The sequence below is a fragment of the Larus michahellis genome, chromosome 8, assembly GCF_964199755.1.
Source record: "Larus michahellis chromosome 8, bLarMic1.1, whole genome shotgun sequence".
Classification (NCBI taxonomy): Eukaryota; Metazoa; Chordata; class Aves; order Charadriiformes; family Laridae; genus Larus; species Larus michahellis.
Window position 1 is genome coordinate 53,255,171 of NC_133903.1, and position 11,910 is coordinate 53,267,080.

Genomic DNA, 11,910 nt, shown 5'->3' on the forward strand with positions numbered 1-11,910 from the left:
GTCTAGATATTGTGCAAGTGTTTGCAGTGATGACTTACATACTTTATCAACGCAACACATATGACAGACATACTCTCTGCTGCCAATAAAATGTTTCTCAAATTTGATTTGCGCTATCATATTTTGCAACAAAGAGCACTTGGATGAGGGCTCAGTCCAAGGATTGTTGGTGCTTATAGCAGCTTTCTTGTTCATTTCAGTGGGTTCAGTATTAGGCTCCCAACGTTATCACTGTGACAGCAGCAGCGACGCTGCTGAACGTGCTCAGCTGCTCCTACGATCACTGCTTTCAAAAAAACTATTTGTCATTTTGAAGGGCTGGCCCAGTATTATTTTCTGAGAATCCAGTTGGCAGCTTCACCCAAATGAGCCTGTCCCCATCCTCTGAGGATGGGGCCAGGCTTTTTTCAGTGGTGCCTGGGGACAGGACAAGAGGTAATGGGCACAAACTTGAGCATAGGAAGTTCCACCTAAACATGAGGAGGAACTTCTTTCCTTTGAGGGTGGCAGAGCCCTGGCACAGGCTGCCCAGAGAGGTGGTGGAGTCTCCGTCTCTGGAGACATTCAGAACCCGCCTGGACGCGTTCCTGTGCCACCTGCTCTGGGTGACCCTGCTCTGGCAGGGGGTTGGACTAGGTGATCTCCAGAGGTCCCTTCCAACCCTATGATTCTATGATTCTATGAAACCAGTGTGTGGTTTCATCGTTGTCCCCAGAAGGAACTAGAGGTGTTCTAAAACTGTACAGCTGCTTTGTGTGATATTAGTGCATTCTTTTGTGGCTCTAAAAAGAGGCTACAAAGCTGGTGAGGGGCCTGGAGGACAAACCTTATGAAGAACGACTGAGGGAGCTGGGGTTGTTTAGCCTGGAAAAGAGGAGGCTGAGGGGAGACCTTATCACCCTCTACAACTACCTGAAAGGAGGTTGTAGAGAGATGGGGGCTGACCTCTTCTCCCTGGTGACAAGTGATAGGACGAGGGGAAACGGGTTCAAGTTACATCAGGGGAGGTTTAGATTAGATATTAGGAGACATTTTTTCACTGAAAGGGTTATTAAACAATGGAATAGGCTGCCCAGGGAGGTGGTGGATTCACCATCTCTGGAGGTGTTTAAAAAAAGGGTAGATGGGGCACTGAGGGACACGGTTTAGAAGTGGCTCTTGTCAGGGTAGGCTAAAGGTTGGACTCGATGATCTTAAAGGTCCCTTCCAACCTCAACAATTCTATGATTCTATGATTCTATGATTCTATCGAGGAAGGGTTAAACAAACATGTAACATGGTTCTTTTCAGCTTTGCCTCTAACCTCTTTTCTCCTCAAACAGGAGGATGATAGCACAATCAGTATTTTAGAGCTACATGGTTCAGACAATAGATCTGGCTGAGCAGTAAAGCTCAGTTTATGTTCCAAAATGGAGCAGGACAGGTATTTATTATAGGAAAGTCCCCAGAGTACAACAGTTAGTGGAATGCTCTTTCTATAAAATTTTACAACCAGTTTATAGAATTCCACAGAGAAAATTGTCAAGATGCAATCTTTATTATATTTCAGTCCAAATCTCTCTGTGGCTTCTAAATATCTGTAGTAAGTGTGCCTCTAAATGGACTTGTCCCTGCTCACATGGGAAGTGCGTCATGCCAGAATTGATATCATCATTGGATTATCCTACTTGTTAGCACTTTGAATCTTCATAATGCACTTTGAAGTCTTCAGAGGAAGAGCTTCATGGGAATATTTGGAGAGCCTGATTCAGTTCTTAATTGGATTGACTCATGTTGAGTCACCAGGAGACCCATTAGCCGCGTCTTTAAAATCCAACACTCAGGTTTTCAGAGGACTGTGAGGGAATCAGACCCCCCCTGTTGCTGCTGAGGTTCCATAGGGTTGGGATATCTACTTCCATTGTGCTCTCTGGAAAGTGGTGATTTCTAGTCCACCAACCAACACGGCTCTGGCTGCCAAGGCAGCCACTTTCTGCGTTCTTCTGACACCCAGCTGTCCAACTGCTTGCCAGGCAGCTTCTGAAAATTATCTCCTACTCCCTGGCTTCAGCATCACTGGCACCTATTACGCACAAAGAGTTCACCACACCCACATCTTGCCATAGTGGAGGAAGTACTTGGCTAACAGAAGCAAAGTTAAAAACGCAAGAAACATTTTCCTCTTCATTTCTAGGAAAGGCTTTTTACTCCATAACTCAGCTCCTTGAACAAAACAGCAAAAGGCAGTGAGTAAGGCACCTGATGACTAAAATAATTTAGCTTGTGGGAAGCAGCAGAATTTGATGTTGAATAAAAACCTTAGTGGGATTCATTTCACCTAATTTACGCCATCTGAAGTTAAGCATTCAGTCAAAGCAAGCCATCCAACACTTGATCCGTTGTCAGTGGGGACAAGCAGGTACTCTGAGATGGTGACTCATCCTGTCTGTCTTCATTCTGCTGCGCTGAAATGATTTGCCCTTTGAAGTTGCTGCCTAATACCGCTTCCCAATACTCTCCCAAATAGGTAGAGAATCTGGGGTGGGTAGTTTAGTATTGCTGATTGATGTTAGACAGCTAAGTTAGGTAAGATAAAGACGAGCACTAATACATCGCCATGTGCAAAGGACTATATTTAATAAAAGAGAACACTGTTTATAAGGCCAAAGTCTGACTTGTATGAAAGCAATCATGGGAATTGCCTAAACTGTATATCATCAACATAGATAACTTCCTGACACAACTGGTAGGTGAGCCTACCAGGGGAGGTGCCTTGCTAGACCTGTTGCTCACAAACAGAGAAGGACTAGTGGGAGATGTCGTGGTCGGAGGTCGTCTTGGGTTTAGTGATCATGAAATGGTCAAGTTTTCAATTCATAGTGATGTAAGGAGGGGGGTTAGCAAAACCTCCACCTTGGACTTCCAGAGGGCGGACTTTGACTTGTTCAGGACACTGGTTGAGAGAGTCCCTTGGGAGACAGTCCTGAAGGGCAAAGGGGTCCAGGAAGGCTGGACACTCTTCAAGAAGGAAATCTTAAAGGCCCAGGAGCAGACTGTGCCCAAGTGTCGCAAGTCTAAAGGGCAGGGAAAATGGCCAGTCTGGATGAATAAGGAACTTCTGACGGGACTTAGGAATAAAAGGAGGGTTTACCACCTTTGGAAGAAGGGACAGGCAACTCAGGAAGAGTACAGAGATCTCGTTAGGTTATACAGAGAGAAAATTAGGGAGGCAAAAGCCCAGCTGGAGCTCAACTTGGCCACTAACATTAAGGACAACAAAAAAAGCTTTTATAAATACATCAACAAAAAGAAAGCCAGGGAGAATCTCCATCCCTTACTGGATGCTGGGGGAAAAGTTGCAACCAAGGACGAGGAGCAGGCTGAGATACTTAATGCCTTCTTTGCCTCCATCTTCAATAGTCAGACCAGCTATCCCCAGGGGTGCTCAGCGTCCTGAACTGGAAGATAAGGATGGAGAGCAGAACAGCCCACCCATAATCCAGGAGGAAGTAGTCAATGATCTGCTTCTGCACCTAGACACACATAAGTCTATGGGGCCAGATGGGATTCACCCAAGAGTACTCAGGGAGCTGGCGGGAGAGCTCACCAAGCCTCTCTCCATCATTTGTCAACAATCCTGGTCAACAGGGCAGGTGCCAGATGACTGGAGGGTGGCTAATGTGACACCCATCTACAAGAAGGGTCGGAAGGAGGATCCGGGGAACTACAGGCCTGTCAGCCTAACCTCAGTACCAGGAAAGATCATGGAGAGGATCATCTTGAGTGAGCTCTCACGGCAAGTGCAGGGCAGCCAAGGGATCAGGGCCAGCCAGCAGGGGTTTAGGAAGGGGAGGTCCTGCTTAACCAACCTGGTCTCTTTCTATGACCATGTGACCCGCCCTCTGGGTGTGGGGAAGGCTGTGGACGTTGTCTATCTGGACTTTGGTAAGGCCTTTGACACCGTCCCCCACAGCATTCTCCTGGAGAAGCTGGCGAATCATGGCATAGACAAGTGTACTCTTCGCTGGGTTAAAAACTGGCTGGATGGCCGTGCCCACAGAGTTGTGATTAATGGGGTGAAATCCTCTTGGAGGCCGGTCACCAGTGGTGTCCCTCAGGGCTCAGTTTTGGGGCCAGTTTTGTTTAATATCTTTATCGATGATCTGGATGAGGGGATTGAGTGCACCCTCGGTAAGTTCACAGACGACACCAAACTAGGTGGGAGCGTTGATCTGCTTGAGGGTAGGAAGGCTCTACAGAGGGACCTGGACAGGCTGGATCCATGGGCCAAGGCCAACTGTATGAGGTTTAATAAGGCCAAGGGCCGGGTCCTGCATTTTGGTCACAACAACCCCAAGCAATGCTACAGGCTTGGGGCAGAGTGGCTGGAAAGCTGCCCGGCAGAAAAGGACCTGGGGGTTCTGGTGGACGGCCAGCTTAACATGAGCCAGCAGTGTGCCCAGGTGGCCAAGAAGGCCAACAGCATCCTGGCTTGTATCAGGAATAGCGTGGCCAGCAGGAGCAGGGAAGTGATGGTGCCTCTGTACTGGGCACTGGTGAGGCCTCACCTCGAGTGCTGTGTCCAGTTCTGGGCCCCGCTGTACAAGAGGGACATTGAGGTGCTGGAGCGTGTCCAGAGGAGAGCTACCAGGCTGGTGAGGGGTCTGGAGACCAGGGCATGTGAGGAGAGGCTGAGGGAGCTGGGCATGTTTAGCTTGGAGAAGAGGAGGCTGAGGGGAGACCTCATTGCCCTCTACAACTCCCTGAAAGGAGGGTGGAGAGAGGTGGGTGTTGGCCTCTTCTCCCAGGGGAATAATGACGGGACCAGAGGAAATGGGCTGAAGCTGCGGCAGGGGAGGTTTAGGTTAGATATTAGGAGGAATGACTTTACTGAAAGAGTGGTCAGGCCCCGGAACAGCCTGCCCAGGGAGGGGGCTGAGCCACCATCCCTAGAGGTGTTTAAGAAACGTCTAGATGTGGCACTTCAGGGCATGCTCTAGTGGCAGAGATTGTAGGTTGTTTGGTTGGACTCGATGATCTCAAGGGTCCTTGCCAACCATGAAGATTCTGTGATTCTGTGAAGATGTAACTGGTCCTGGAAATAGTCATACTGGCACTGACAGATACACGGACATGGGATAAAGCACCTGCTCCTGCTGTGCAGGTGTTCTGTGGATGCTAGCAATTTTTTATTTAACCTTGTTCCAGACATGCCCATGTACTGAAAGTGTCTGAGTAGCTTTCTTTTCTTTTATAGGTGGCACTTGTAGCCTCTTTTCGCTCAATACCACTCCTTTTGGGGTGGAAAAAAGGGAGGCATCTAATCTATGGACCACCTGTGAATCTCTGCCCTATAAGGCCCTTTCCTAGAAGAAGACACTTGCTTCATTCTGTAGCAATAAGACCACAGAATGGATGGCAGATGAGAGAACGAGCAATTCCAACTATTAGGATAATGAAGGGGAAAGAATCAGGCTACTCAGTCATAAAATTAGACTTTGATAAAGTTGGCCAAACCCGTATGTGTGTACTGGACCCACTTTATTTTACTTCTCTTTGAGAATCCAGAGAAGGATCTACGAAGCCCAGCAGTATTATAAGACTGCTGAAATTTCCATTATGTAGATGCAACTTGGGCCAAGATTTGCAAAATTGTGTTTGATAGAGTACAAAAAAATCCCTACAGGTGTCTGCAGAATTGAGGGTAAGCTATTAATGCTACAGCCTCACCTGAGGTGTGATTTTGCTTTTTCCTTTTGATACAATAAACCTCTAAAACTAAGAAAAATGAGTCCTGACTTAGACTCGCTAAAAAGACCCCATGGAACAACATAAGTGATCTGTGACAACTCTCTCTGAACAGCAGAAGGTTTGACTTGAGAGTAACTGTGGGCGATTAAATATTGAATGTAATAAGAAGACTATTTCCTTTGTGTTTCTTACGACATTCCTTTGGTTAATTATATCATGCATCTATTGAATATGTAAAGCATGCTGCTAAAAATGTTTAACTTCTGAAATTAATAAAAATATGCCAGAAAACTAGATGTGTTATGAATAATACTAGAAATGTTACAAATAATGACGGCTATGGAGCCAACGGTCTACTCCCACAAGTAAAAATTATCAGGCATGAATAAGAATTGCAGGATGACAACGCTAGTGCTTTAAATCTTTGAAACACTTCACGCACTTTCACCCTAGAGACACCTTGCAGCAAAAGAAGGGGAGAGATGCAGGACCTGATCCTGTACTGTTACGTCAAACAAACCTTTGCCAATGACTTCAGTAGGTCTAGGATCAAGCTGTATAACTTGCCTAAGGTTGAACGGGGTGTCAGTGGCAGGATGAGCTCAGGCTTCTCGACTCCAGCCCTGCGTACTGTTCATGAGAGCATACGACCACTTACATAGTGTTATCTTCTAGCATGGCAGTGACCGTATAAATCACTCCTGCCTTTCACTTTCATATCATTCTAATATTAATAGGGCTAGAAGTTTAGGAAATAGCATTATGTGCCTTCCAACCCAAACTGTTCTATGATTATACACACACACACACACATACTTAAGAGCTGGACATGATCTCCTTTACCTAAAACGGCTTTTGGACCATGAGTCTAAGGCTGTTTTAAGGCTTTCTTTCTGGTGGCCACACTTGTCCCTCCTTGGTTAATAGGAGAAAGAGTAGTAGAGGTGAAATACAGCTGGGGCAGTAAGAGCTGAAGCCGTCCAAAATGGAAGGGCTTAGGGGACAGTGTAGAAGTTACTGCTTTTTTTTTTTTCCTGAAGAAAATCTGTAATTCTTTTCAGAAGAAATTTCTTCTTTCATTCATTTCTTTTTTTTTTTTCATTTCTTCTTTTTAGAAGAAGTGTGCAATTCTGGAATAAAACCCATGACTGGAAAAGAGAAGGGATCGGCAGAGCTAGACAGCACGGGGAAGGGGCAGGTCTGGCCCTGATTTCACTTGCGTTTTGGGCCTATTCCTGCTGTTGTATCACTCGGTTTGGCATTCTGGTGCTTGCAGATTGTTATTTGTGAAGAAAATCAGTTGGGCTGACTGACAGCATGCTGGATGTGTTGGTCCTCGGGATAACATTTGCTACAGAAGCTGAGGACTTGATGTAGACAATGTACTTGCGTTTTGCCCAGGCCTGCACGTGCGTAATTCCCATTGATGTCGCTGACGCGTGTTGGTGAAAAGGCAAAGCGAAGCCCCAAGTTATTTCACTTTGCACTATCAACAGTTCAGTCTGAACTAATAGCTGTATTTATGAGGACTGATCAACTCGGATTGAAGTCTTTCCACAGACATTACAGGGCTTTGGGCTGGGCCCTGACAGAGACCAGATTTTTTAAATTAATTACCGTATTGCAAAAATGTTCTACATTATTTGCTTATTGTTGAGTAATACTTGATTTTTGGAAGCTTTCCTTTCTTCCTATAGTGGAATGAGAAGTCTGGAAAATAAGTGTTTTATGAAGAGGACTGGTAAAAAAAAAAAGGGAGATGTACTGTAACTTCTTAAATGAAAAATTAATTTATCAAAACCCCACAACATTGGACACTCACAGAGAAAGACATGTCAGGAAGGGGAAGCAAGCTTTCCATGGGTTGTATCCTTATTTTAGGCAACAGTGCCTTCTTGCTGTTTTGTTCTTGGCCAAATTTTCTTTTTACCTTGCTCTAGCCACCATGCTTGGCTTTCTTGAAAAAGAATGTATAACATGGAATGATACCCGAATAGTTAGAAAGATACCTCAACATCATATCTTCACAAAGACTATCCTTGAAAAAAGGCAAGTGCTGCTAGGATTATTTCAGCCAAGTTTTCTAAGGAAACAAGACTCAACTAGTAGATATGTGTCAGTCTGTTATTCCCTTTCTAGTAATCCTTGATGGTTTTGGCCGATATTAACCAAATTTGAGTGGGAAGTAGAGGCCAAGCACATGAAGTTCCTATAGATTTTGTGCAAATAGGTGGCCAATTAAAGGATAAGGGGTCTTCTTGATGTCCCTTCTGAGGGAAATGCAAACGCAACCTCTATATCACAGTCCGCGTGGTAAAGACAGAGTGGGAAAGAGGTTTCTTTTGTCCCAGTGCTCACAGAACTACTTAGAGAGCAATGAGTTCGTCTCTCTGAAAGGAAATGCAGCATATTAGCTAATACTTTTTGCCATGTGCGAAGCATGGGGTGGCACCTCTGAAAAGCACCGTTGGTGCTTTTCAGAGGTGCCACCCCATGCTTCGCACATGGCAAAAAGTAGAGGTTTAAAAATTCAAGAGAAAGATCCAAATGAAAAGGCTCAAAGAGAGGTGGCAGGAGAGGGGATGAGCGAAGGGTGTTGGGAGATGTTGACTGGACCAGATGGGTGGGCCGTTCCTCCTCGTGTCTGGCCCAGCACTGGGATGCGAAGCTTCGCGGTCCTTTCAGAGCACGTGAACAAGCAAAAGGATTGAGTGAAAGAGGTGTCATATGCAGAAGAGGGAGTGAGGAAGCCGATCTTAACACATTTTTCTACTGATGCTGTGTCCTTTTAGAAGCCCCGCACGATAGAGACATAATTGAAGCACTCTGATTTTTCTGGCAGAAGCAGGAACTGGTACAGAGTGACACAGGGGGTACTTCCAGTTAAGAATGGCTGGGTCTGTCCTTCTGGGCAAGAACCCTGGCTGTTTTTTCCCTGAAATAACACAGTCCCTTTCCCTACCCTTCTTATGTTATATCTGGACCCTGTCCTTACTGAAAGCAAAGGGAGTTTCCACTGTATTTCTTCAGCTTTTGCTGGTGTTTCACACCTTACTCTATTTCAGATACGAGAAAAGTTCTTTTTGGAGCTTAATTCTTAGCAAACGTGGAGGTTTATCAGAAATTATTTTTAGTGCCAAATTAATGTGCTTGCTCTGTCCCTCTCGTTAGTGAGAAGAGCAAGGCAGGGTGCGAACACGCAACATTTCAGCACGTCCGTGATAACTGCCAGGGTGCTTGCTTTTATCCTTGGAAAATGGAAGTTAGCTTACTTCTCTTTTCCTGAAGGCAGCTTATTTTATGTTTACTGAAAACAAAAGCAAAGCAATAAAGCTACTTTAAGAAGTTATTTCTGCTCCTGGAAGTTCATTTCTGCCCTCATGCTGCAGGTTACTGTCTCGGTGCCTCTGTGTGTGGCGGTGTGCTTTAAGTGAGATCATGGCAATAATCCGTGCTAAAAAAGAGAGACACCTTGATTTTTATTTGAAAAATTTTTGTTGTTTTTTACTTGTTTTTTTTCAGTGATCCAGTTCTCCACATAGTTGCACGAATAGCTGTCTTGCCACATCAATGGGTGGCAAGCATAGCACAGGGGCAGAAGCGAAGGATGGGGAAAGCCTTGCTCTGCGATAAGGTATCACTGAGCTCTGACCGCGTGTGCTCCCTACCCGGCAGCTGAAATGCTCTGATTTCACACTGCATCTCACCTTGCTTTAACTTGTTTCTGTATTCATGGCAAAGCCCTACTAGTAGCTATTAGCTGTATCTTTCTTAAGCAAAATCACCATAAGCGCGTTTCATGAAATAACTTCAAGCCTTACTAAAGCTTTTTTAACTTATTGACTTTAAGACCTGATCCTGCTCCCACTGTCAGAAGTGACAGAACTCTTTTGATAGGGGGCTGGCCACAAAATTGAAAAGTCATCATAAATGCTTTAATACCAACGGATTTAGGGATTTCCTCAAGCACTTTATAGTTATGTTCCCAGCTTTGTCTCTGTCGATTGTCTACTGTTCTCCCTAATCCTCCCTGGGCTTTCTTGAGCTCTATCTTCCCATCCTGATGACAGATAAAAATTTATTGTTGCTAGCTCTAATGTTCTTCATGTATTGAGATCTCATTCCTTTCATGTAAACGTAGGAATGTTTTGGTGTTTTCTTTTAGTCTGGAAATCACTTAAGGATAATTCATTCAATCTATTATTACGTTCCTACTAGCAACCTAACATCTGAGCTTTTAATTACTCTAACCTTGCTGTTTAATTAGTTAAAGCTTGCTCGTTACTTTGAAAATTGAAAGTATTAAATAATTTCGCAACATGATTATTTTATGTTTGCTGAACGATTAGGATCAGGATGTTTTAACCTTCTCTTTATATGCATTGATGGAGTAATATCCCTTGTCATTTCCATCCAGAAACCAGAGACGTAGACCAAAACCATCCATAGAGTAACTTCTTTAACGCTGTGTGACTTCAGACAGGGAGAGATTTAGATCTGTGCTACTTATTTTCTTTGCCTCAGCTTTCCCCACTTCTACGGTCCTCTTTCTGCTATGGATCCTTTTCAAGTGGTTGCTTAAATGGATCCCAGAAAGACTTGGGCGTAGTCCTGCTGATGCATTTGTCTTAGCAGAACCCACTTGCCATGCCAGGAATGTATTCGTGATGCTCTTATTTTGATTTATGCATCGGGAGATTAAAACTCAGTGCAACTTGGTTGATTATAATTACAGAATTATATCTCTTATCCAGTAACAGTAAATGCGGAAAGAGCTGTCCTGTGTTGGTCTTTGTCAGGGAAAGGAGGGCAGGCAGTTATCCAGGTATCACTGAAGCTGCGTGAATATTCACAGTGAAAAACTAAACAAACACCCTCAAAACTTAATCTTCTTTTTTAAGGCAATTTACCTGCAAAAGAGATGTAGATTTATTATTCAATAGTAGCCAACAAGCAATCCTGATACTTAGCCTTGTGAATTCTCCAGGACTATTACTTTTAAATGTTAGCTCTTATCATTACTGCTTGTTCTTTGCCACTCAAGCCACCACGTATTGTTTCCTTATCACTAACTGGATAACTCCCAAACCCACAAAGACTCATCACTTCAGTAAGGCTTTTTTTTCTGAGGCTGATTTATGCAAAGGGAGTAGTAGGAATACTTAGAACAATGCTCTCTCTGAACGTACTCCCTCCTGTAACTCTGTCGTGAACAAGTAAAAGATGAGGATGTGGGTGAAGCAACTTTAGTTTGTATGTGTGCACCGTTTGGTTACACTTGACCAAGTTATACCATTGTTGCAAGACGTCTCAGTGAGGGAAACATTTGAATTTCTAGTCTACACTAATTCTGAGACATGGAAAAATTATGATAGTAATAGAAACAGGGAGTTCTTCAGATTCAATTTTCAAGAAGACCATTAGAGACTTTTTTCTGATATAATTTCCAATCTTTTCCTACTCAGCTTTGATAATAAATATCCCTTGAGGACAGCAAACATGAATCTATTGAGAATCTTGGACGAGGGGTTTTAATGATTTCATTTAAAGTGCTGTTCCCTCAATTCTTGCAATCTGTCTGTCTCTCTCTTCAATTCCTTATGTTTTTACTCAAAGAATTTTCCCTTCCAATTAAGTGAATGAACCTTAGAATTAAGTAAGGCTGTCACAGGAAGTAAAATGAATATGACTGATTTTTATAATATAAATTGGAAGCAATTACCAGTTTTCTATCTTCATGCTTGCTTGGAAAATTTACACTTAACCCAGCAATACACCTTAATTAAAGGCCTATCTATCTATCTCTATAACCTTATCTTTCTAGCAAAAGTCCTTCTGTGAGCTATATTAAATTTACTATGGCTTCATCTCTTTATTAATAACCTTTTCGTATATTTTCAATTAAGTTTCTGGTCACATTATAACACTGAGGTAAGAGCTCTGTCTGACCTTTAATAGGATATGGATAATAGAACCTCTCTGGCTCATGTTCTCCTTTGGTAGCACAACCTCCCACTTTTACTAAAAACACCTACAGAATTTGTAGACGGCTAAACCTGCGCATTGCATCAAGAAAGATTACACCAGACTGCAGCAAAACTGGATGGACATCCATTTGCAGTCTGAGACTAGACAGCGCTTAAACAACCTCACTTTTTCTTGGTTTCATGGCAAATGTCA

The 11,910-nt window shown here is 43.7% G+C and overlaps 1 protein-coding gene across 23 annotated transcripts in view; it reads left to right on the forward strand.

Annotated features, from left to right (window-relative positions):
* FGGY (FGGY carbohydrate kinase domain containing) overlaps positions 1-11,910 on the forward strand; it is a 327,883-nt gene that overhangs the window by 150,792 nt on the left and 165,181 nt on the right. For 6 of the 23 annotated variants that reach the window (XR_012588583.1, XM_074596613.1, XM_074596612.1 and 3 more), the window contains one exon: positions 9,253-9,364. The exons of the other annotated variants lie outside the window; for them this stretch is intronic. Coding sequence is in view for 5 of the 6 variants with exons in the window: in XM_074596613.1 (XP_074452714.1) it covers positions 9,338-9,364 (27 nt within the window). In the remaining variant the exon portion in view is untranslated. The remainder of the gene's footprint in view (positions 1-9,252; positions 9,365-11,910) is intronic. 23 annotated transcript variants of the gene reach the window in all.